Source organism: Strix aluco, chromosome 18 (genome assembly GCF_031877795.1).
Source record: "Strix aluco isolate bStrAlu1 chromosome 18, bStrAlu1.hap1, whole genome shotgun sequence".
In the NCBI taxonomy this organism is placed as follows: Eukaryota; Metazoa; Chordata; class Aves; order Strigiformes; family Strigidae; genus Strix; species Strix aluco.
The window spans coordinates 3548724-3575228 of record NC_133948.1 but is presented as its reverse complement, the minus strand read 5'-3'; the positions used below and the strand labels follow the sequence as shown (position 1 = coordinate 3575228).

General features: G+C 38.7%; 1 protein-coding gene and 1 long non-coding RNA gene across 8 annotated transcripts in view; one reads left to right on the top strand and one right to left on the bottom strand.

The window, feature by feature from the left end:
• Positions 1-22898, top strand: part of LOC141931527 (uncharacterized) — a 30000-nt gene extending 7102 nt beyond the window's left edge. For 3 of the 4 annotated variants that reach the window (XR_012625607.1, XR_012625606.1, XR_012625609.1), the window contains exons 5-11: positions 546-776; positions 5948-6058; positions 6634-6795; positions 14102-14192; positions 15974-16137; positions 21166-22288; positions 22764-22898. This is a non-coding gene — a long non-coding RNA (uncharacterized LOC141931527). The remainder of the gene's footprint in view (positions 1-545; positions 777-5947; positions 6059-6633; positions 6796-14101; positions 14193-15973; positions 16138-21165; positions 22289-22763) is intronic. The other variant, XR_012625608.1, reaches the window with a different exon arrangement.
• The window catches only part of IFT81 (intraflagellar transport 81), a 45938-nt gene continuing 41238 nt past the window's right edge, over positions 21806-26505 (bottom strand). For 3 of the 4 annotated variants that reach the window (XM_074843807.1, XM_074843808.1, XM_074843809.1), the window contains one exon: positions 21806-26008. In XM_074843807.1, coding sequence (XP_074699908.1) covers positions 25826-26008 — 183 coding nt within the window. In that variant the 3' untranslated portion in view covers positions 21806-25825. The remainder of the gene's footprint in view (positions 26009-26505) is intronic. The other variant, XR_012625605.1, reaches the window with a different exon arrangement.

Sequence of the window (26505 nt, the reverse complement as noted above, 5' to 3'; positions counted from 1 at the left end):
AAGTACACCCAGAATAGATATCTTTGCCTCCAGCAAATCAACAGGCTTACTAAGATTGCCTAAATAATTTATGTATAACCAACTAGTGGAAACTAGATCTTCTGTGATTTCCCTAGATACATATTCTGCATGTATCATGCATATCCTTGCCTATTTCTTATATTCATTTGAAATTCAGTTGGGACATTTCAGAACACTTTTGTACTCCAGCTGTATAGCTCTAAGAAAAAGCCAGCTGGAGACATAATACAGTATCTCTGAACTGGGCAAAACAATGTTTTAAATTCAAGTGCATAGTAGATGAAGCTTCTGAATTTTTTGTTAACAAATAGTGGGTTAGAATTAAAAAACCTCACAGTTCTAGCTCTAACACTGGCCCACGTGGATAAGCGTTTTGTCCTTCTGTGCCCTATTTGTACAATAAAAACAATGGCATTTAGCAACAACATTCAAAGACAATATAGTGATATGCAGACAAAGAGATAAATATGAGGTATGAAAGGATGATTAAATAGAATGAAAAAATGAAATTTTCTTGTTTATAGCACAGAAAATGTGAAAAACATACAGCATCAGATTGTGCTTTTTGGACACATTTGTGTAACGTTGCCTTCAACGGAGTAGTGAAATGAAGCTTGGATTAAAACTCACTGCACTGTGGAGAAAACTGATTTTCTTTTCCACTCTCTGCAAAGAGAAAGCATTAGAGACATTGTCCTACCTTGTTCTGACTGCAAATTCAAGAATCCGTTTCACATCTGTAGCTGAAATGGAAGGTACAGTACAAACTGTCTATCTGGAGTTCATAACTTTTATCCAGAATTCATAACTGGAAAAGATATTCTGTCTCTTTTGGATAGCAGCTGCTAAAAGACAATTGTTGCTCACTTCTGCTTCACTGTGCCAGGAATGCTTTGGACTGTTTACTGTACTTGTTGAGACTAGCTGCACTATTTGGGCCAGGATGTAGCTTCAATCAGCCATGCAGGAGGTGGAGGAGGAGCACCAGGTACTCCAGGAATAATTTAGGTGTGGCAGCCAGAAATCTTGTGGCAATCACTGAAAGAATACAGTAAGAATTGTTGCTACCCCACATTGGCTCAGTCATACTGGTTGGTGCTGCCTTCATCTGGGGACTTTCTGGCAGCATTGAACAACAACAATGCTTGTGTAGCTCTTTATACCTGTGCAAAAGCAGTGTGAAGCACTATCGTTATGATATTATGATATAATTTTACATGCACCTCTACCTCCCCATGCTATTTTTATCAATCCAATAATGCCCATCTATTCTCACAGATACCAACGTTGCCATGTTCCTCACATTTCTGTCTTCACATATTCCATCTCTGCACAGTTGAAATTCCTTCAGGCCTGAGCCTCAGGGCAGTATGTTGAATTCATGTACCATTCCCAAATGTGAACTTGATTACCTTGCATATACAAGAATTTTCACATTTCGAATGTCACAGAAAAGACCAAGAAGAAAAGACGAATGAAAATCTCATTGAGAATTGTAAAGACACGAATTGTTTCTGGCCTGTATTAATGTAGCACCTGTTTATGACAACTGTAGGAAGGGATAAGCGGATTTGCTAATTCATATTTGCTGTGCAGAACTCCACGCTGCTCTGCAAAGCTGGAAGATCTCCACTGCTTAGACAGACCTTTAGAGGCAAGTACCACTTTTTTCAAAATGTCCGCACTCACTGAGCCGTGGTAATCTGACAGGTATTCTGTCAAAGCCTCTGGATGCTCATCATCCATAAGAAAACTTGGAGCATTCAATATCCTGTTTGTTGAGATAAGTTCAGGGTGGTTCTACATTGTGACACCTCTTAAGGCCTCAAAATACTAAAATTGGGTGTTTTATAGCCACTTTATGCTGAGTATGATATGGTGGAGCCATTAACAGCTTCTGTTGCTTCTGTGTTTCTTCTTTCTGCACAGACATCTTGGCTGATGGGAAAGAGAAAGACCTGTATCTTTCAGCGTGGCTAGGGATTTATGCAATGCATCTCAACTGTTGCTAAATTCTATGTCCGACTTTTTGATTAAATCCCTTATCTCTTATACGTTTACAATTTTTGCTTGCAAAGCTGTGGTCACCACCTGAAACCGTGACTTTTCAGTTAATCCTTTTGTTTGATCCTGGTTGACACATATGAGATTGTCGTTTGTTACTGTTTCTGTACATTTTAATTCCTTCTGAATCATCCCAAAAAGAGGCCTGAAGACCATGGTAAACCAAAGCAATACCAGTAGTTTACTTTTTTGCTGTTTTGGCTCAAAGAAGAATCAATTCAATTATTCTGATTAGGGAAGAGGCTCAGTTAAATTAATTCTCACTTCAGTTTGGTGAGAGGACATTCTTCCTTTCCTGAGCATGATGAAATACAAAGCAGACTTTGAAGGGTTTTTTTATGAAGGGAATATAAAAATCTCAGGCTATAAATTCACCGTGACAGTAAAAATATGTATCAGATTTTTTGATGGGTTGGCTCTGTGCCAGTCAGCAGTCTTTACGCTAGATCATGTGTTGTCTACATGAACCTTTTTTTACTTTATGCTGCTATATAATCTTTATGCGTCTGTCCTCTCACAAGCTGAATAAATGTCATATAGTACATTCTGTCCTATTTGTCACAAGTGCTATTGTGTGTCTACCCTGGATCCATGTTGGATTAGTATTGATGAGAGATCCCAGGTACTTTATACAAAGAGAGTGGCAAGGAGGATATATAGAAAATACAGATATGAAAACAAAGCTCAGGGGCTCACTTTTGGAAGCAGCTGCATTAAAACAGTCGGCTGAAACATATTTTGGAAGGTCATTCTCTTATTTCAGAGATGTTTGGGAGAGGTTTGACATTTTTATTAGTAATTGTTTATTCTTTGAGGTGTAAACCAGCTGTTGTGGCTTTCACATGACTAACTATGTAAGTATCTGAAATAAAACTTGTAAGTAATGTACTTTCAGAAAATTCTAGAAAAAGCTGTACTATACATAGAAATGCCACAATGTCAGATCCTCCCAGACCAAAAAGTAAATGATACCTAACTGACAAGATAGGAATCTCCCTTTTCTGAAGGCATAAAGTTTCCACTTTTAGCACTGGAGTTTCATGGCCTCCCACCTGCCACTGGGCCAGAATGATGACCATTTGTTGGCTTGTGGGGCAGTGTCATTTCAGAAAGAAATTCCGCTTGAAATGGAGAAAGTGAACGTTTTTGTGAGGTATATATTCAGTTACTTCCATGACAGCTGTTTGAAGAAAGAAGCCAAGCACTTAAAAGAATGATTTTAAATAGGCAGAAATTCTCAACAAACCATTCAGCTTTCTTTTAAGTGGATTCATACGGAAAGAGCAAATAATTAATTGAGGCCAAAATACATGTCATACTGAGTCTGCATTAGCAGGAAGGTTTGGAAATAATTAAGAGCAAAATTGTTAATACTTCATTTAAATAGCTGCTGCCTATCTGTCCAGTATGAAAGCCCAATCTGTTGTATTCAATCAGCTTTCAGCTGCTACTTGCCAGCAGCCTAATTCCCCAGTCTTGTCTCTGTGCTGTGCTTGTGCATTCCACTACCTGCTAAGTTAAACCCTGCTGTCCTGGTTCTGCATGGAGATTTCTAGTGCTATTCAAACTATCCACACTGGTTCAGAATATAACCCCCAAACCTGGGGGCTGTGTTGAGAATCCCTACAAACACGCCTGGTTTCAGTGGGCACCACATGGATGAAAAGGGGAGTCAGCAGCTGTGTAGTTTAGCTCACTAAATTAGGACTGTGTTCATTCATACCATTCTCTGTGCATATATGCAGCTTTGACAAGCTGTTGACCTGCAATATTTCCACCTTAGGTCCTCTTTTTTTAAGCGAGGCAATTGCCAACACACAGTAAGTTACTCATCCAAACTGCTGTTAACCATGGTCACACTTCAGATGACAGCATATCTCAGTTTTCCTAAATCCAAATCTTTGCATTTGTGTTTCAGGTTCAACACATTGGCTAATCATTTATATTGCAAGAAGATTCAAAAAAATCGATAAGTGAACTCCTTATGTGATTAGCTTGCACTAGGTTCTGTGCAAATTGTGGACGAACACTACAGGGAAGTCTCTGCTTGGGCCTGACAGTTACAAAGCTGCATGGGTAGTGTTAGAAATACATTGCAGTGAAAGGTGTTTTCAGGTTGAGAGGCATTCTAAGCCTCAAACCTGTACCACCAGTTCTTTGCCAAGAAATGTGTATTAAAAATGGCAAAGTTCACTGTGCAGGCATTTGGAAGGAACTAAAGAGTAATTTGTTGACCTTTGCAGATGAAGTAATGTGTATTGTCATAAGGAAGTTATATTTGAGTAACAAACAGCAAACGTACACAATTATCTTTCACTACCCTCTTAATGGAGGCAACCAGGATTTCCTGATTCTAACATGTTTAGTGTTCTTGGCATCTTGAATACAGGTTTTCTGTGGTCCGTGGACACATCAGTTCTCTAAGCATGTCAGAGGATGCTTAGTGAAGTGTCTGCCTTTTTTTTTTTCCCTGTAAGTGTACATACGCAGGAAAGAAGGAAGAAGGCTAAGGAATGTGTGTGCAGATGGAATACTGAAGGCTCTGTGCTCTGCTATCAGATTTAACAGAAGCCTCAATGCCTGACTCTGTGTGCCTCAGTTTTCACTGAATTAAATGGGACTGAAGTGTTTGCGTAATACTCGGAGAAACTTACTTCCACTTAAAGGGCTTTGAGATACTGAGCAGTTACAGAGCAACGAAGAGCAGTTTCGCTGCTTGTGCAGAACATTTATATTACAGAAAGAGGACATGAATGAAAACGAACTGTGTGCAAATTCAAAATTTGAATGCAATAGAAGTTAAATATGTTTTCTTTGTCTTTTATAATTTATTAACTCAAAGGATTTTTCAAAAATTTACAGGAAAAGATTTATAGGAAAATTTTCTTTGCTTTCTTCTGGAGAACAAAATAATCTGTTCAAGTGCATATGAATATGTCACATTCTTATATAATTTGCAAGATGAATTAGAGTGTCTCCCTCTCCAGCCTTTCTTCCACTTTTCTAATTCTACATGAAGATTATTTTCAGATTCACTGTGTTGGTCTTTCTTTCTGTGGGTTGTGGCACACTGAAATAAACTGGCCACACTCCTGTTAAAGCAGTGTTTTTTAAGCTACTTCTTTTGTTTAGAAATTCTTCGTCCAGCATCATATGTTTTTGAAAAACTGAATTAGTGAAATAGAGAAAAAATTTTCTGTTCATCAGTTTTAACGCTTGAGCTCATAAATGTATGACAGATGAAGCACAAAAAAATAATATTGGAGCAATTCAGAGCCCCTGGACGAGAGAATCACTTTACCTCAGGACATTGAGATAATTTATCCGCGTGGCTTAGAAAAAATGTTAGATAAGACTGAAATTTGGAGAGGCTGAGCACGTCCAGGCTCAGCCTTTGGGTTATCAAGAAGTGAATAAATCCAGTAACTGGCATCTGAATATGTTAATGCTGTAGATTCTAGCATGGAAACAGGAAACTGTATTTATGAGGCAAAAATGTATCAGAGATTAATTCAGTTCTATATATAATATATACATTTTACATATACAAAATCTTTGCCAAAATATGAATAATTTGCAAGCACACTGAAGTTAGAAAATGCCAGAATAAAGGTTGCCTTTCCATGAATATGCCCTGAAGTAATCTTTAATTACATGCTTCCTGGCTTCTTTATCTAATCCTAAAATTTTCTAAATTCAGTGCGTGCTTGATTTGGCAGTCTTAATACTTTCTCTTTTAAATAAAGGCTTTTGGGATGTATTTCCCCAGGTTTTCAAAAAAGCATTTGAAAACGATCATATTCCATCCTACTAACATCCAGATGGGTTATCCTCAAATTGTAACCTTTATCTGTCATCCTAGGAGACTCCTGAGCAGCTACAGCTGATGTTGGTGTGATGTTGAAGTCTGAGCAATGAAGCCATGTCTGTCACATGATATAAAGCTATAGGTGTCAGACAAGAGGACTGGAAGGTAAGGGAGCATGTGAACAGTTTTAAATAAGTTACTTATTATTGCTGTCTCTCATCCTTTTCCTTAATGCTCTGTGTTGTGCAACCATTAACAGCCTTGCTTAGACAGCAGGCACGGAAACTTAATCGACCTGTTTCTGTACTGCCTTGTACCATATACATGGTCATTTCTATTCGTGCAAAATGAATGTAAAACATTGGTTTGTCATTTGCTAACATTTTAAAACTACTTTGCACTTGGTTTATGCAGCTGTGAATGGTAGCGCGTAATGCTACAGCATGTAAATCCAGGGCCCATATGCTGAGGAGGGTTACACTTCAAGCTGTTTTTTTCACCATGGTTGTAAGTCAGAGTAGTCACACCGACAGCACAGAAGTTGGACTCAGTGTGGTAAATCATTGCTCCTTGTCTACTTCTTTCTATCATGGATTGAAGAGTTTTGATCAATAGCGGCAGCATGCAAAGCCTCATAAAAATGATTCATTTCCTAAAATCTATTTCCATGCTTAGGCAGTTAGTCTTTCGTATTGATAACTGAGAGGCTAATATTTCAGATCTCTCTTTGTGCACAACAGAAATGCTCCAAAACTAGTATTCACCTCTGCTGCACTGAAAAGGCCATACAGTCCCAAACTGTCGCAGAAGAGGAGCTTTCAGGACTCAGAATCCTCACCCTAATGAGACAGCTTAGAGGCAGAAAAATCCTACCTGTGAAGATTGAGACAGAGTATGAGAAGGTAAAGTACTTACTGTGTGTTACTTTTTAGTTGATTAATTTAAGCCAGGACTATGCACCTGGTACTGAAACTGCAAACTGAAAGTTCTCTGTAAGATCTGGAAACAGCAACAGGCTGGCTTCCATAAATAATACTGGAAGTTAAACAGTGATTTCACAAGGTCCAGGACACAGTATAAATAAGAAAGCAGAAAAATACAGGAAATCCTTAGTTAATGAATGTTTTGTTTTAAACATTATATGCTTTTCTTGATCTCTGAGAATCATCTTCACAGTAGACACAAAACTGAGGGAAGTAAAACAAAAATTTTCTCTGACTTGAGCAAGCTATTTTGACGTACTGAAAGCATAGTTTGTTCTCAAGGTTTTCAGAGTTAATCCAAAAGCTCATAGCCCTGGCAAAAGGTAAGAAACCAAAGAAATACTCTATTAACAAAGGACCAAGCTTGTGTCAAAAAATCTAAAATGCCGCATGCTGACATCGAACATTACAGCATTTGGCAACTGTGGGAGATTGAATTAGTGCAATACTTTGAATTGAACAATCCCAAAGGATGTTCTAGGCATGTTGGGCCAAATTCAGCCAGGAGGTAACTGTATCGATTTTGCTGGATTTATACCCAGAGGAATTTGATCCTTTTTGTTGTGGCCGAAATGCAATGCTCGGGTTTAAATTGAGCAGCTGTACAAAAGTTGTGACTTCTTTTTTAAAGAAATAATTTTAAAAGCCATCCAGTTATTTCAGGTAAGCACAGGTACTACTTCAGACAATTGATTCTGCTGTTTTCATCTTTGGCTTCAAGAGCAAACTGGGTTGCTGAAAAGTGAAAAGGAGGGAAATGGGAGCAATTTCGAGAAAGTTTATCCACTTATGGCGTACACTGATATTTGCTGTTTCTATGCCCTGATTATCCTCAGTCCACCCCATTCTAGATTCAGGACCTGTTTAGGTCACAAGTGTTCCCGTTCTGTCTAAAGCATCATCTCTGTCTGGTATTCATTACGTAGTCCAGTGGACTGAACGAACTGTGAGTGGGCCAGATGCCAGAGGAAAACATGCGCAGGCTGGAGGCAGCCAAAAAACTACTGGACAGTCATTGAGAAGCTATGAGGGGTTTTGTCCCCTTTTGCTTTGTTTATGTTTTTTTGTATCTATGTGGTTTTTGAAAACCACAAACTCTAGTCTGGAAAATAGATATTTTGGCTTTGTACAGGTTTCTATATTCTGTTCAGCCCACTCAGCAGTATATTAACTTTTGTCATATGATTTGTTTTTTCTCTTGCTGTCTCCATGGGAGAAAAGTGTTGGAACTGTAGTCCTTGTTGTGTGGTGTTTAGGTTTATTATTTCAATGTTTGCATTACCTGCAAATGAGGAACTACATCTTGCTTTGGAGGGAAAGGCAGCCATCAGTTCCTGAGTTCAGGAAACCTGGGGCTTGTGTAGAGCTGATGGAAAAAGTGTGGCAGTGGGTAACTGTTCTGTATCAAAGGGAAGGATTTTCCTTATCCTGTCTCAGAGCAGTAGGGAGGCATTTCAGCAGCCATTACAATAATTTCTGTATCTCAGGAGTCTCAGAGTTGCTGTAGCAACCTTTTGCTAGATCAGAATTTGTCTGGTGAAGCCCCACAGGAATCTGCTCCCGCTCTCACCTAACCTCTCACATCACCGGTCTCAACTGCCAGGGAGAAACCCCAGCTGCAGATCAGGTGGGGTGAGGGACCTCTTTCCACAGGTTCCTCACAAAGCCTTCCCCTAATTACCAGGATCGGATGCTTTTTGGCAATTTTCCATGGAGACAGAGCTTGTCTATGTGTACAGAGTTGTCTGCCTGAACACAAATTGTAAAAATGGTCATAGTAAATTTTGTGCATAAAAACAAGCACTTATTCATGCACTTGCAGATACAGAAACTGAACATGCAAAAGTAGGGAGTGCAGTTTTAGAGACCAGTGTGGGAAGTTTGACTGGGAAGCAGCAGTAGTTCTGGTAACACAAAAGAAGTATTCTAAAGTCACTGAGGGGATCAGGCAGATGGGAACAGACTTGAGTAGGAAGGAATACAGACAAGGTCCCCAAAGCCTGTTACTTAGATTTCGATAAAAAATGAAGTGTGAAGTTGGTCAGAGCATGAAGGGATGCATCACTGCTAAACCAGTTCCTTCAAAGGTGTGAAGTAGTTTCTAGAGTAATGAAAGACAGTTTTTTGGCCTTCCAAGCTGCTGTATTGAGAATAATATTTGGAAGATTTTATTTATAGATAATATTGTCCAATGGTTATAGAGAAAAGACAGTTATTTTGGACTCTTGGCTTTTATTTCTAATTCTACAGGTGACTGGCATCGTCAAACCACAGGACCCTGTATGTAAAGTCTAGAAAACAATAAGTAATATGATAATTAAAACAAAACTTTGACATAATACATAGTTCAAATAACAACTTAAGCTGCCCCAAATCTGTTACTTTTGCCAAAAGAAGTCATGCTCCCACCTTGCTGCCGGTCTCCATCCCTGTATCCTCCCTCATTGTATTGGTACAGGCACTGGAAAGTTATCCAGGAAAGAAAAAGCTGATTTTAACTAGGTAGATTCAGTGTTCAGCCCTACAAGCAGTGTTACCACTACAGCTCACAGACAGGTCAGTCCCGCTGTGAACTGAATGCTGAACGAGACTGGCTGAACTTTTTTCCCTGCATTACTTTTCGGGTGAAGAGCTCTGTGATGTGGCTTGGGATTCTGCTGCAAGAGCGCTGGTGCCACCATGACTGAGGGGTGACACAGCTGCACAGGGGCAGGGACAGCAGGAGCAGGGAATCAACTGCAGCGCCTTAAACCCAGACTGAGATTTCAGAACACCAGCTATAGCCTTGGTCTTTGGAGGGCTCAGTTAAGCAAGCGTGCTCAGAGCTTATCTGACAGCTGTCAGATAAGACTGGGTCTTCCTAGGACTGTGTGCTGCCTTCTGTTGTAGTTGGAGGAGGAGCTGGCATAACTATTGTTTTCCTTTTATATATTGTTGAGTGATTACCGCTGAAAAATAAACAAATTTTGATTTGTGTATGTAATGATTTTCACTGGTTTAAAGCACAGGTAAAGCAGGGTGAGTTCCAGAAGAGAAGACAATCTCAATTTTTTTTTTTTTTTTTAAACCAAATACCTTATGGTCTGAAGCTCCTTTTAATTATGCAAGGAAGAAAAAATCTATACTGACAGGTTTCTTAGGCTGCAGAGAGATGTTAGGCCTCAGACAGAAAGTGGGCCCATGTATGGTTATAGTCAGCTAAATGTGTCACTGAGTGGCAGTAAGAAAGGCGAGTGGGCTTTGGAAAGCTGACTGATCTCTGTGCACTAGCAAAGTAATCAAAACTGAATATGGACTGTGCCCTAGTTAGACTTATTCTAACTATTCAAAGCTGTGTGTCATTTCATGCAATTTGGGATACAGCCTGGGCTCTGTTTCGGGGGTGTGTGTGTATGTTTTTTACTGTATATTTTTAAAAAGAGCACCCAGTTCTGAGGAATCTATTCCCAGCTAAAGCACACAAGCTCTGGAAAGGTCAGAGAGGCATCTCTAGCTTTGGTAAATAAACAAATCTCTTCTCTGTGGCTGGGATGTTGTATTAATAGCAGTAGATTTGGTTTCGCATTGTGGAGCTCCTCCTGTTTCATTGCTATTGAAGATAAGAGAACACAAAATGTTCTGTCACCCTCCCCATGAGAAAGCAAGCCAACAGGCAGAGACTATTATGTTTAAAGATATTCCTGAGGCAAAGACTTGGAGAACGCAAACACTTGGGTTTATATTCAGTAACTACTGGATACCATAGCTGGCACACCAGTAACTCGACATTATTTCATGTCTTACATGAAAGAGTTTGCAAGACAAAATCACTACGGTAGAACTAACCTAAAAATAAGGGTTGAGCCTTAAGCAGATGGAAGTGGATTTTTCTCTTTTGCATTTTTCTTCATGATTCAGTTGCGGCAAAAAGTAACGTGTCTTTTCTGCTTCTTAACCTATTCACCAGTCTGCTACAATCTGTTTTACTTCAGTTTGCAACCTGGAGTTATTCAGACATTCATTACGGGATACTACAATTGGAAAAGTTTCTCCAAACAGTTCCTGAAAGGAAAAGATTTCTTGTGAAGTTGTAAAGCCCTCTAACTTGGCAGTAAGCATGTGTAAAATACATTAACTGAGCTGTACCCTTGAGCTTCTCTACACAAGTTATTTGGGAATAATTAATTCTAAAATTCCACGTGTGGAATATTTTACTTTGGAATGTGTACTCCTGAGTGGAAGGCAGATTTAGCCGATGTTAGCTAGCGAATAAGAAGCGTGCTGGGAAGACATGAAGAATTTATCCTTAGGTAGTTAATATATATGACACATACAATTGCTTTTACAACACTAGGCACCTATTTCATTAGCCAATACGTGCTTAAGACATACCTCTTGTCCTTAGTGGCACCTTTTCTCCAGATCGGGCATCAGTCCAAAAAGGAGACAGTCTTCTCTTCTGCAAATAAGCGTCTTCTGTTGGAGAGCAGATTGCTAGATGTAAGTAAAAATAAACACGAACCAAATCAGATAATTCTCCTCTGAACAGTTGTTTTCCTTGCCCTTGAAATGTCATCAGCTACAGATTCATTTCTTTCCCTGATGCTCAGGTAGAGAATCTGTTCAGAGGGGAGTTCTTCCTGCATGCAGAAGGCATTTTGTAAAACTACACCTCTACATAGGATACATAAACAAACCAAATGACTCAACAGAAAAAAAGTTACATGCAGTGAGATCTTTTCCTCTAGGGATATTTTTACTGCAAGAAAATTAAAATATTGGCAGAAGACAAAGACTTTGAAATCACTGAAATTGTTCTCTCCCCAGTCTGAGTCTGACCAGTCTGGAATTTAATTTTTGGATGTGGTGCCTGATCTAGCCCTAAGGTAGCAGTCCACCTTTCTATCTGTTGTGGGAAAAAGAGAGTCTCAGCTGAGGTTAAGAAGCTGCTTACATCTAAGTTTTTGTAAGTGAATGTCACCTCCCATCTGCTATACTCATTGCAGTTTACAAAAAAGGATTAATTATTTCTTCTAGATCAGTACATATGCAAGTTCCTCTAAAAAAATTCGTTAAGAAATTCTGGGCAGAGACAATGGACTTATTTGACAGCTACTGATGACTCTTTAAGATGATTAAAAATGTTCAGAGAAAGTAACAGTCTTTGTAGTTAGGAATAAAAAAAATGGTAATTGTTCCATATTGTAACTTCCTTACCATTTGAGAACAAACCCAAATTTAATTCTGCCATCACAGGAATTTTGGCTGAGTTAAATGTGAGAAAAGATTTCAATTTTGAGCATGAAATTTCTTTTAACTGTGATTTCTGATACAACATATGCCATAGAAATGAGGAAAAAAACACTGCAGTTAGTGTGAGGGCCTTCTGATCTTTCTGAAGGATCCTGTGTGCCTCAGTATGTTAGTGCTTGAAAAGATTTAATATAGATGTTTTTGGAAAGGAATTAGTTTTACTTGTACCTGATACCAATAATGTTTTCTTTTTCAAACAGATTTAATAATCACCGACTGTGCTGTGAATAAGCTTCTAAATAAAATTAAAACTTTTGCACATAACATTTTTAATTTAATTGCATCATAAGCTACTAAAATTGAAATATTTCCACTGTAAGAGATATCATGTGAAATTTCAAAGCCATATGTAACCCGCTACATTTACGTACTGACCACTGGAAAAGTAGCACTAGAAACAGAGTGTACCAATTTGAATTATCCAAGAATATCATGTTCTTAAAAGGCAATAGATATTAAATACCCAATACATGAGAATAATATGGAAATTCATGCTTTTATAACTTCAGTATTGATTTCCATTTTTTGAAACTTTAGGTTTTCTGCTTTCTAAAAATGGATTTGTGTGAAGAATATCTTTGCAGCTGAACTTTTGTATAGTAATTTTGGCAGGTTGAACCTGATATTAAGAACTTAAATCTATTTGAACAGCACCTGAATTTTCCTGCAAGGTACAAGAAAACGCAGCAAGCAGACCCCCAGTTATATAAGCAATACTACAACTGCCGTTCTGCCTGACAAAGTCATCATCTGATTTCTGATTACATATTAAGATAATTCCAAGCAGATGGATATCCAACATCATTTATTTAGTATTCCACATGTCCTTTAAAAATTTCTCTTTTCTTTCAAGAATGAAATGTGTTCTCTGAGTTGCAGCTGGAGAATGAGGGCAGCTTAGGGCACCCCAAATCTCAGGAGATCAATAGTGTTAGCAGCTGATGGTCTAATTATGGATTATTTGGGTCGGACTCTTTTCGCCTAGCTAGGTGTGACTTGAGTGACTCAAAAGAGGTTAGTTCATTCAGTTCACAGGAGTTATAGCATCAGTGAATCATTCCCCTAACAACTGCCATACTATTAATCATAAGGAGACTCTAGCATTTCCTATGAGGAAACATTTTGATCTTATAAGACTTTTTTCATGCATATCTTCATGATATTGCATGAATTGCTGGCAGTCATGTATGTTATTATTACATTTGTATTAGTTATGTATATTTTTAAGAAAGCTCAGGATGAAAACATTTACTCGGAAAAATACTGTTACAAATGTTTCCTTTGCAACGTATCTCTCTGAATTTTGCAAGGGCATATATCCAAACCAGGCTGCCACAGTGCGGAATCATTCATGCACTCATATCTTAAGCTGACCATAAACAAGATGCATGATGGTGTAGGGCTTATTACATATCTTAAATTTTCATTGCTTAAGAGATTGAAAAATACTGCCTACTTGACTTACATAATAACCCATAACTGGATGCCAGTATTCTGGAGTTTTCCAGTTTCTTGCATAAGCATTTTTATAATCTCCCTATTGTTGTATTTTACCTCATATTAGCTATCAGCCTTACAGAACATGTACAATGTGTCTGGGCATTAATGTCGCACTCAGGAAAACTCATGAAGTCCTGCCTTACAATGAGAAACCTTAATGTAAATGATGGGGTACACTAATTAGGGCAGTCTATTTTCTCTGTGGTTGTTCAGGAAATCGGAAGGGATCTGTCCAAGACATTACATCAGGAAAGTGACTTCGGCTCATTTATACCATCATGTAAGCAGACAGATTCCCAGAACTTTATGTTCTAGTTTAATAGATACATCTGCTCTGTGAGGGGAGGATAATGAGTTTATGGAGGGAAAAGCATTCCCTGGAAAATCAAAAGCCCAGGTGATCATTCTGCATCTTTGTATTTCATTTTTTGAGAATCACACAAAGGAGAGGATCAGGACACCTCTGACAAAGCAAATCAGAAGTTACGAGTATTAATTTCCTGCCTTCCAATGCTGATCGTCTGGTAAGCATTTCTTAGATGATAAAAAGTTTCTGTCTTGTTTTTCTGTTATTTAACTCTGTGATCACTCAACATCCCCTTAGGGGAGCAGGTTTTTGATGAAGGCAAGATTTCACCTTTGCTTATGAGCTTTTTAATAAAGCAGTTGTTATTTTTCTAATTTGTCTTCAGACTGTCTTGAGCTGATCACTGAAGCACATTGAGGACACTAGGAACTGCAGACATAGGTGCAGTTCTGCAAAACATTTTCTTTGACAGCAAAGGCAGTTTAGGAAAGCTCCAGACCCTGGTTCTCTGTGTCCCTGCCCACTTGCTCCCAGCTCCTTGCCTGCTGCTCTCTCCCCCTTTGGCTGTGCTTTTACAGTTATTTGTGTCTATGAAGTGAGTAACTGAGTTAATAATCATCTTTCACCAAGAGGCTGTGATAAGCCTGACCGTGCAGCCCCACAGAGAGTTGTGCCAACACAACTGAAAACACGTTTTCACAATAATTGCAAGCTGGTTTAGACAATGGTACCACAGAGCAGAGAAGCTGCACCTCTTCTCTCAAGCTACCAGTTGGTTTTTCCTAACCATGCAGTAACGTCTATCACCGTATGCTAGTGTAACGCATCGATGAATGTACTAACATGGATTTTTTTCAAATCACCTGGGCCAGAATTCTGTTGAATGCAAAGCTGCTGTCTTTCATAGGCTTTCTATCAAGGCAGTCTGGCTTTTCGTTGCAGCTGTTTTGCTTCACAGGCACTGGAAGTGGGAGTGTGCTCTGCCCATGACCCAGCTTCTTTCATGTTCTTTAACTAGCTCACTCATCTTCATGTAGACCCTTTAGCTTGTTGACAGCACTTAAAATAATAATTCATCTTTTAAAAATTATGCAAACAGTGTGAGCCTGCATACAGTGTCTTATAAATACTGCGTTTGTGGACTTGTGTGTCGACAATGTGTGGCTGCAAACAAGCCTTGAAAAAGGGGTTTCAGAAGGGTCGGTTCTCCAAAACTCGTAACACGCAGTCAGTCATCCAGGCAGTTTGCTGATGAAGCACAAGGTGGTTACAACTGGAGGAACATGCGTGTGGGGACTGATTTTTTTTTTTGCCATTAGTGCAGTGGTGGCTATGAAACAGCAGTCCTATTCTGATGGCTCTGCTTTGGGCAGATTGGCTGGGATTACTGCTGGCTCTGGTGTAACGGCAGGAGGTGTGTGCGTGGAGTTCATGTATGTGAGGTTTCTCTTTTGAAACAGCATTTTGTCAGTTTTGGTTTACTGTCTGTGCCTTGTAAAGATAAATTGTACAGAATGTATTAGTATATACCAAGTAATGATTTCAGTTAAAAGCAGAGCTCTCACTATGATTTTACTGGAGATACTTTGTTTTTGAAGAAGCTTTGGCTTAAGCTCCATACAGCCTATGCAGCACTCTGCAATTTAAGAAGCTCCATCTAATGTTTTTTGGCCTTCTTTTAGATTCCAGGTGCAAATTATTGCTGGACTTAATCTCCTGGAAACCTACATCCTTGTTGTATTCAGGGAGCAACCATAGTATGTGCAGTAAGAGGGCAGGCTTAATCCAGGCCTATTTACTGTGTGCTTCATCTCCGGCCAATAATCACCCCAAATTTAATTAGCTAATGATGTGTTTAGATATTCAATATTTATGCATCAGTGAAGCAATAACATTGCAAACCACTCTATTTGTTGAATGCCCTTTTATAAAAACTGGATGTACCCATATGGATTGTTTCAAACAAAGATAAATTGCACCAGCACTATGTATTTGCAGGTAAAATGGGCTCTGATTCAGCTGCTGTATCAAAGAAAAATTCCCTTATTATGAAACTCTGGTATCCATGCCTCTCCTTGGAGAATATAATACTATAAACTGAGCCTGCTGTGAAGAGTTCATCTGATTCTAATGGAACAACACAGTAACAGGCTGTACATCTTGTAAGTAAGGAGAACATTTCCATCAAAGCTATTCGAGTTGGTTTTATTTTATTGTATTGACTAAAGAACGTTTTTTTTTTCAAAAAGTATGTTTTCTTTTGAAAAATTTTACTTTGCATTAAAAAGTTGGGTTTTTAAACATGATTTTTCAGTTTACTAAAGAAATAATATGAAGATTTGATTTTTTTGTTCTGTTGAGACTGAAATTTTTCTTGGGGAAAATGGTTTTACTCCCCTGTGGTCTATGCACGTATCAACAGAAGCTCAGGTTTTGTTTAAGGCCAGATTTATCAGACTAAACAGGAGCTATCACCACTGACTGGGTTATTCATTAACTGAGGTTACCCTGGATTTGTTCTCACATAAAAAAGCAAAATTTAGTGCTCCAGTGATAAATCTGGCTTTCTATTTGATGTCTAATTCCAACTAGTTCCGTACCAGTACACTGAGGAGTAGACCAGCCAAGCAGAAGCAGCAGCTCTGACCAGAGCTGCCTGGGGCAATATACCAGCAGCACAAACCCATCCCTTCCCATGTCCTAAGCCAGCCCGTTTTCCTCTGGTAGTGCTTTCACATGCATGCATCTTTACATTTTTTGAAGAAAACATTGAATAATATTCAAAATCTCTTCATTTCCTCTAGATGTTTAAGAAAAAAGAAAATTTCCTGTTATTTCTGTGCTAGGTTATATAATCAAAGTGTTTCAGCTACGGCACAGACACTTGTAAAAAGCTAAAAATGTACACAGAATAGGCACACAAATAACAAGTTGCCCCAGGTTTATAACTGAGAGACCTAATCTTCGTTTGCATGCATGCGTGCACACGCACACACAGTGTTTCTATTTCAGACTGCTTCTCCTGATATTTATCTCTCTGGGATTATAAAAAGATCTCGGGGTAAAAGAAAACCTCACATTTAGTTTTGTTGACTCCATTAGCTCAATGAAGGTAGTTGTGATGCTTTTTATGTCTGAATTTCCTTGTTACAATTTAATTAAAAACTCCTTCAGGAAACAGCTTTACATTTGTCTGCATCATATTTGTTTATCTGTATCTGTTATGACTTTTCCGTTACACATTTCAATGAATTATCACATTGCAAGTGTACGGACATTTTACTTCTGAATTACTTTTAGGGAGTGGCAGGGGTCAGCTGAGGATACTCAAAGCTAGGACACTGACTACTGCCCTGGGAAATGTTGTGACGTTTGCTATATCATTCCTTTATGTGAAAATAAACCAAACCTCGGGCTAGGATGAGGGTTGGGGGGTCTGAACAGCCACGCTCAGGACGAGACTCAGGAGGTTTCTCAGGGAGAACAGGTTGGGAATTCTGGGCATGCCCTGAGACCACAGCCCAGGGACAAGGACTAGATTCCCAGTTTTGCTTCTGTTTCCTTCCATACTGTGGTTTGTTCATCTAGTAAATAATGTAAATAGCAGCGACTTTTATCTGGCTGTATGGCCAACAGACTTTACTAAGTGGTTTTTGTTAAATTATTTTGAGATTCTGTGATGAAAGTTGCTATACCGAACAGTTTATTTTACCCTGCTTTGTGCATATGCTAATGCAGTCATGCTCACACACATACAGGTTCACAGGATCACTTAAGAGTTGCTTCTCTTCAGCTGTCCACAGTTACTTTACATGACTAGGCCATACAATCAGCAAACTGGATATTCTAGAGTTACAACTTGAGCCATCAGTCACAGTAATTCTGTAATAGAGCTACAAAAATATGCATTGACACTGTGATCAAATGAATATTAACAATATACTCCCAAGTGGTATATTTACATCTGCATTTGCATATATCGCTTATGTCAAATAGATTCCACTGGCATGTCTAGATTTAGTTTCCATATTATACTTTGTATTTGATCATTCAGTAACACTGGACAACATTATTACTGAAAAGAGTAAATATTGTACAGGATAAATTACAAGAATACTGTACTCTGTCAATTCTGGTTTTAGTCACAGCAGCGAAACTGCATTATCATTGCAACAAACTAATTCCATTTTGTTACAGAGTGCAGTGTGCCTATAGCAGAGAGTAATACAAATGAATTAAAATATATCGATTATATTGCAAATTAAGTGCAAACTATTTAAAACATCTTAAGTGATTAGATGTAATAAAATTTTACAGATACAATTGCACAGCTGGCAAACCAAAGCCAGAAGGAAACAATCACCCCGCTCTAGATGTACAGAGAACCTGGCTCCTACCCTTGGCTTTTAAACTTGAAGCTTGACAAACAATATTTCTCCTGGGATCGGGACAGGTGGCAGTCCCATCACAGAGCGTTCGCCAGCATTACCACTCTCCTCATTTAGACTTTACATCAAGTCTGTGTGAGCTCTGGCTTGAAATCAGATTCTTCATGTCTATAAGCAAAGACAAAGGCTAACGCTTATTTATTAACACTAGTTCTGAAGGAGCAAAGGCATTACATAAAGGACCACTGTTTGTTTAGATTACACAATATTTTTAAGGGATATGTGATACCTCGGAGGACTATTTATATGTACATTTGAAAGGAACTGTCGATTATCTAAAATAATTCTTATCCTAAACAGATCGACACTGCAAAGAAGGTACAGAAAAACAATTCTACAATAGCATAAAATAAAACTGTCTTATTTGTGGGTACACAAAAGGATTAGAGTATGATTTTACTCTCTTAGACCAAATGAAGTCCTAAATTGGAAAAGCAGCTCCATCCAAGGTCGCCTCTGTTGTTTCCAAAAATATCTTGAAACAAACGCAAGAGGAGCACTTTGTTGGGTGTTATCTAGACATATATAGTTTCAATCAAATTCTTCAAGAAGTGTCAGAATAAAAGGCGAACATTTGCTTGACACTGCCAAGTCACTAGCAAGTGAATCCCTTCAAAGGTTGAAAATAACTTTGAGAACAGAATTAAGAATTATGGGATGTTTTCTTTACATTTAAAAGAAAAAAGCCACATTAATTTGGGATGGAATTGTAAACACTTTTTAGACATTTCATAAAAGGATTGTATAATTCTTTCCGCTACATAGGGCGAAGTGTTATAAGGTTGTGTTAACGATCCCAGGAAAATATTTATAGTGCTTTTTCCAGTATATGAGTTCTCTCTTTCCCTCTCGTATTTTACGATCAACCTTCACTTCATTCAATTAAATCAACAAGCACAAAAGAACCTTCAGTGTATATTGATTTTAAAGTGATGCATTTCACATACAAATGGTTGAGGTACAGTGTAGTAAATAAAATTAGAAAAGGAATAGCAAGCACAACGGTAACAACCTGCTATGAAGTATGCCACGCTCCACCTCTTTGTTAGAAGAATTCAGATTGCTTTCTAGTTATTAGCTGTGGGAGATACTTTCCTAAGGAGACTTAATTTTGAGATGATGTTGGCATTGCCCGTGAAATAATAAATTCCCAATTTTCATTACTGTCCTCTGACCATTAACTAGACCTCTCACTGTTTCATGGCTCACTCATGCAGATACCTGAGCAGTCGAGTCAGCCTACATAAAATGAAAATGGAGAAATCCTTTAGAACAAAAGATGCCACATGAATGTAAAATATTAGTGGAACAGGTTGTCTGTGGGTGATTTTCAATGTTCTGATAGAGTTCTGTTTTCTTTTTAATATGCTATAAAAACATGGGGAGCTCTAAAGCACAGAATAAGGGAGATGGGTACAATGTTTTATAAATACCTAAAACTATTCAAAGTTTTCGAATGCTGCAGTCCACAGAATGCAGTCTTGGAGCAAATCATCAGTGAAACAGCAGCTGATAAGCAAAATGCGTAATTTTCATGTGATTTTTAATTTTTAGATTTTCAATTTTTAGAATCCCAAATTCATCATGCCTTTTTGCTTTTGGTAATTCTTCACTAATGGCTCTGAGATTTCTGTGATAACTGCAAAGAAATGCTTAAACATTGGTCTACCTGCCAGAAAATGCTGCAATACCATAAACCAAGTAAACTGCTGAATTCTTTATATTTTATCATCCTAGAATTTCAACTATTTAAAAAACATTAATCTAATTTTAAAAAAACCCCACAAATGTTAATTGCAGAAAATCTTAATCAACAATTTTGTGTTTTCTTCAGTATGAACCAGTTGTGAAATTTATAAAGGAGAAATTGTGAGATTAATTCCTTCATTATTTCCCTTACTTGGTTATTATTTGGATGTGATGTATGCCTTCATGGTCCTGGTGTTGTTGCTCCCTTAGTGCCAGGCATATTTTCTATTTCATTCCAGGGAAAAGAAGTAGGGAGAGAGAAAGGAATTTATCTTTGAAAACTGGTAAGATCCCATTTTCCATACTCCTATGAACTGCAATTTTTCTAGCACTGTGTGCAGGATTGGGCTTTATCCTATTTAAAAAGCAGTCCTAATTAAGTGCTTATTGTATAAATGAGTGTTTTTAAAACTTGAGCAGTTGCAGTAAAATTTAGAAGCTTAAAAATGACATGGTATTCTGTAATGACAGTCTGAGCTGAAACAGTATAATAGAGATTGGCTTGAGTAGATCCATTTGCAGGAAAAGAACTCTAGTTCTTGGCATTCAGCAAATGCTGGTTGTGCAAACCCTAGTTTGCAAAAACATACTTTTTTCAAAATGACGAGGAATGGAAATGCAAAAACCAAGGTAAAAATGTACTACTTTTTAAATAATAAATATAAATGAGGCCTTCAAATACAAGGTAATGCATAAAGTTGTATTTTAGTGATAAACACTATAAATACTTCAGCACTAGATTTGTGCAAGACAGCATCTCATAGATGGATAATAAAAATCAAACCATATTGCTAAGGACTTGTGTATTTTGGTTGTTTGCACTGAGAAAAACTTCCACAAACATTTAATTTTTGTTCTAAATTTGAATGTGTCTAATAGAACATTGATTTGTGTTGGATGAGAGTCGTTATTGTAGATAATTACAGTTCTTTTTTTTTCCTCTGTGTCTTATAAAGCTAATGCTGGCCCTTTAATTCCTGCTTGTTCTGTCAGGAGGAAGAATACAGAGCTAAATCCAGCAGACCTTATTTTGGCAAAACTCCCACTGAAGTCAGTGAGGGTTTGTGAAAGTAAGGACAGCATGATTTGTCTCACAGTTCCTGATGATTATTTGGAATATGTTTGCTCCCCGCCTCAAGCACCAGAGTTTGACATCACCACAGCGCAGTGTCTTACAGTGGTTTTTTATCTGCAAACTAGAATCATGAAAATCAGTGTAATGCAATTGTGAAAAATACCCTTTTCACCCAATGACCTTGGACTAAACTGGATTGCCTTGGGAGTTTGGAGGCTGCTACTGCAGACCTAACGCTGCACAAAGAGAGACACCGAGAATTTGGAGAACCCATTTTAAATTCATGCTGGGAATTTAAAGAACTCTTTAAACAAGCTGGAAATAAGTCAAATTCTGATTGTTAGAAAACAACCACCCAATTGGGTGTTGTCCAGACAGGTGGTACCTTGTGATAAAATTGTTGATTCGTGTAATACTTCCTCACTGGAACACTGGCATGTCCGTGAAAATTTCAATTCTGTTTCCATTACAAATTGCAACAGAGAAAAGCAGCTGAGGAGTTAAGAGCGTTCCTTCAGCAGGAAACCTACGGCTACAAATGATAACACAGGGCACACGTTCAGCTGGAGTTCTTTATTTTTTTCACTTAAGTCTGAGCAAATACAGGGCCAACGAGAGAAACCAGATCTGCAAGCATCAGTGTTCTCCTCGTCCACTGACAGGGTGACGGAGTCACAGCTTCTCACACTCCACCGGGTCAACGTGTCACGACCTTTCTCCCGAGGGCACACCTTTGGGGTGACAGCACTTCAGCCTCCGTGGTCTTTCAGTCGTACATCTGTCTGCCTTCCCGTGGAAGCTGGCTCCAGGCTCGCCAAACACTGCCAGCGCGGTGATTTAGGAATTAGACTGATACTGCCAAATCACTCTGCATAGATCACTTGCTGAGGACAAACACCAGGTAGTTAGCAGTGAGCTTTCCCTCGCTGCTCATCTGAGCCAGACGTGAAATAGTGATCTAAGGAGAAGCAGCTCTGTACTTCATTTCCAGTTCCTGAACCGGCAAGTCACTCGGAGAACAGCTTTCCTATTGCTTGTTGGGTACGATACTATCCCTGCTTATTAATCACAACACCCTCCCTGTGAGGACATTCTCTAGGCACTGAACTGTTGCTAAATACTTCTGCTGTGTTGTGTTTTGTAACAGTAAGCAGCATCATACTGCAGGAAAACCTTACCAAGAAAGCTCTGGAAATCAGTATATTTAAACAGAATAAATACTGTAGCAGCAGGGCCTAACTTTTATGATTGTGGGCAACTATACGCATATGACTTTATTAGTAGTACTATCCATGTGAGTAAAGATATACAAATAAGTAATCCTAGGTTTAGATTACTTAAGGAACTCTAAAAACATATATTTTGTTTATTATCGTTCAAATGGAAGTAAGATGGTACCAGTAATATAATCAAAATAATCTGCTATCCAGCTGGTACAACGGCTGGCCATATAACCTGGTAGAGGTACTGTTTCCTCATGCCTATTGCTGATTCTAGTCATTATCTCATCTCTCAGGTCTACGTGGAACTTGCTGCAGCTCTCAGGACAGCTGAAGTCAACAAGACTAAATAAATGCAAAGCTGCAGAATACTAGAGTAGTTCTAGAGCTGGAATACTTCCTCATCCAGCGTGGGGTAAAGATAAGGAGAAGCCTCTTGAAGCAAAGTAAGCTGCTGCTCATGAGTGACTGCTCGGATCAGTGTTCCAACTGGAAGAAATCTGCTAAGTGCTGGAGCTCCAGATTTGGCTTCACACATTTTTTTATTTGGACCTTCACAAGGGAAAGGCAGGTATTTTTCTATATGGTATATTTAATCTTATTAGTTAACCAGCTAGGTTATTAATAATAACAAAGCAAAAAAATTAGAAGTAAGTTTTTTGTTGCAAGTGAGGAAGTAAAGATATAACTGTGAAATTCAAAGATTTTTGAATGCTCCTGTCAAATCATGAACTAGGTCGAAAAGCCAGTGAACAGAATCCATTAAGGTTGCATTTATTAAATGTACATTTATATAAGAAGCTAAAAATAGCATTTGAGTTTTTCCAATTTTCTTTTCATAACGGTTATTATGATTTTCTGCTTCATCTCAGAAGGTCATTTTGCTGCTGCTGTAGTGTATAATCTGTGTGCCCTTTCTTGGTGCAGTACAAATGACAGAACACTAATCAGATCAGAACAACAATCACGTCATCTTTGAGTAACCAGCAATAAACTGTTTCTACAAGGAAAAAAGATGAACTATTTTTAGGGTAACTGAACAGAAAAACAAAAAATTATTATACTCAATCTTACTTTACATCATTGCTATGAATTTCAGAAGCATTGCTTTTTCTTGGGCAGCAGGCTAATCCATGTAATCCATCTTCGCATAAATGGTCTAGTCAAATAGGGTTTCTAGGGTTTTGTTAAAAGTTTGGACTTGAAGTATATAAAACTCCCTTTCTCCCTGCCCTGTCTGCTGACTCTGAACCATAGGCTGATTCCTAAGTAACCTAAATGCCCATTTTTGGTGATTATCCCATGTTTTCAGTATGTCTCCTATCTAGTTGTCTGCATTATTTTACTATAGCTGGCAAGTATTCAGCAAAACCCTCCTTTACAAGTCCAGGCCTGCGACTCCTGTAATTTTCTTCAGCTCAACAGGTCCCACAGTGCAACGCAGGTGAAGTAGGGTGATAACGGCACAGGGCCAGCAGGGACATCACGTGTAGGTGTCTCTGGAGGCGGCTCTGCCCACACTATACAGGCTGCACGTCCTTGTCCGGAGCGTCCCCGTTTCCGATCGATACGGCTCCCTTTGGCGCCTTACCAAGGCCCGTTCCCTGCCTGCCTCGAGTTCTCAACTCAGGGAAGCTGCACCTACCTTCTCCCCACCCCGGCCAACTCTACCTGTTTTTTCCCTGTAAATGTGTGTAGGGGAAAACGTGCTGCTTCTCCCTGTCCTGGGAAAGATTAGTGTGCAGCTGTTGCGAAAGACTATCTTCGGCTATTCAGCAGCGTGGGAGGGCTTACAGGAGGATGTCCTGGGAATCTATGGATCTGAGACCCACTCCTTACACATACGCTGCAGTTTTGAACCCTTTGGGGGCATCTGAAATAAATGTCATTAAATGACCCATTCAAACTTCGTTTTCCTGTGGCCCAGCAAGCTACTTGTCACTAACAATTTACCTTCTTAAGAAATGTAAAAAAAAAAAAAGAATACTATACAGTCAAAATGTAGTCATCAGATTTTAGTTTAGTTCTGTTAACAAATATATTCAATGCAAAGGCAAACTAGGAACTATATAATTACCATACTCTCTCTTGATATAGAAAGCAGCAGCAGATCTCATAGTTAGGTACCAGAGAAAGCAAAATTGTTTTTTATGTCCTGAAAATACTTTCTACTTCAGGCAGGAAGAACTAAAAAAGACCCACCCCAACTCTATCTAGAAATTCAATAAGCCAAGAGACTAAAGAATAGCAAGAGTTCTGGTCCTGCAGACTTATCTCTCTGCTTCTGATCTTTGATTGTGGCTAAGAGGTGCTCATCCGAAATGATGAAGCGTGAGGGACAGTTTCAAGCCTCACCTACATTCCTCTTATCCTGGGTCAGCTGTGGGTCTTGATGCAATTTTCAGGGCAGTGACAGTTGTCTGTAGCTCACAGGTCAAAGCCAGAGCACACGGCAGCCTCACCTATCTGCCTGTTTTGCATATCCAAACATACGTGGGAGCCACTGTGCCACTTTTACATCCATCAACAACTCTCTGTCCCTGGGGTGACCCTCTCTGGGCAGCGTAAGCACTCTGGAACCCCACTGCACACACCAAACAGCACAAAATGTCCTCGGTGAGAAAGCCTTTAGTCGACACTTTCACATGGGCAACTCAGAAAAATTAGAAGGTATATGTGCAAGAAAAATACATTTGTTAAAAACAACAACAAAAGATAATGGAAAAATCTCAGAATTCAAATAATTGTTCTCAGAACTCATACTCCTGACGCTGTAGTGATGAACTGTCTCCTAGAAGCACAATCAGTTTAATTCAACCGTGCAAGGAAAGTCTGACTAGGAGTGTGCGGGCAAGGTCTGTGCAGCTCAGAGCGAAAATGGCTCCATTCTGGCCAGTCACACTGAGTGAATAAAGACAATAGGGAAGGAGAGGGCCAAGCCAGGAGGCCCACAATTATACAATATCAACTCCCAGGCCCTGCAAAAATGTAACCTTAGTGATACAGAATAACTAGCAGAGCAATTACGTAGGTTTTCTGTGACCCTGGAGAAGGATTTCTTTTCCTTTGATCTCTCTGCAGATGCATGCCATTCCCAGCCTCATAAAACAAAGATTTACGATGAGGTTCACCCTAGTGCAGCTCTCATAACAGATCTTCCTAACGACATTATGTTGTCACTTAGACCATGGAGGAAAAGCTTCATGGAGTGGTTATTTGTGCTCTTTATCCACCAAAACCAAATAATGTACAACAAATTTATGTAAAAATGATGAAAGCAACAATACATAGCAAGAAGTTACCTTTAAGAAGCCAACACACTGTCTTCTGACTTTATGTTGGTATGAGGAGGCAGAATTCATAATACAAGCCTATCTTTACCTCCTTCCTGAATGACTTGACCAATAGCTGTTTGATTCTGTTGTTTCAGAAAACATTCTCTCTTACATTCCATTAACTGCTCAAAATCCTGCCACATTTTAATTTGCTTCATATTTGGCCCGTGACTTTCCCGTACAACTTTCTGCTTCTCTCGTAATTTCTGTCAAAAATACAAAAAGATTAGATTTCTGGAACAGTTCTACACCACAAAAATTGCTTGCATAGGCAGCTTGGAATGACAAAGATTTTTATATGCTACTGAAATATTATTTTGTTCAAGCTGATAACACTCCTTGCAAGTGATAAATGCATTAACACCTGGGACTCAGATATCTGCTTTGTATGGATTGACAATTATTTCAATGGTTCAAAACTGTCTAAATAATAGTCTTATCTATTGGAGAAGTTATGCTAAAAATCTGAGCTCATTTCCATACAGAGCTCTTGCAGTATCAAGTTGCAACCTGCAGTGGATTCATATCATAATATAAACAGGAAATCAATGTTTTACAATTAAACCCGCTACTGATTATTAATAGTGGCAGCCTAAACCTGTAAAAATCACTCACAGAGTCATAAAAAGGAAACTAAGAAAAGAAAGATGTTTAGTGTGAACCTCGTCCATGCTGATCTGAGCTTCGTGCAAGATTAAAAATG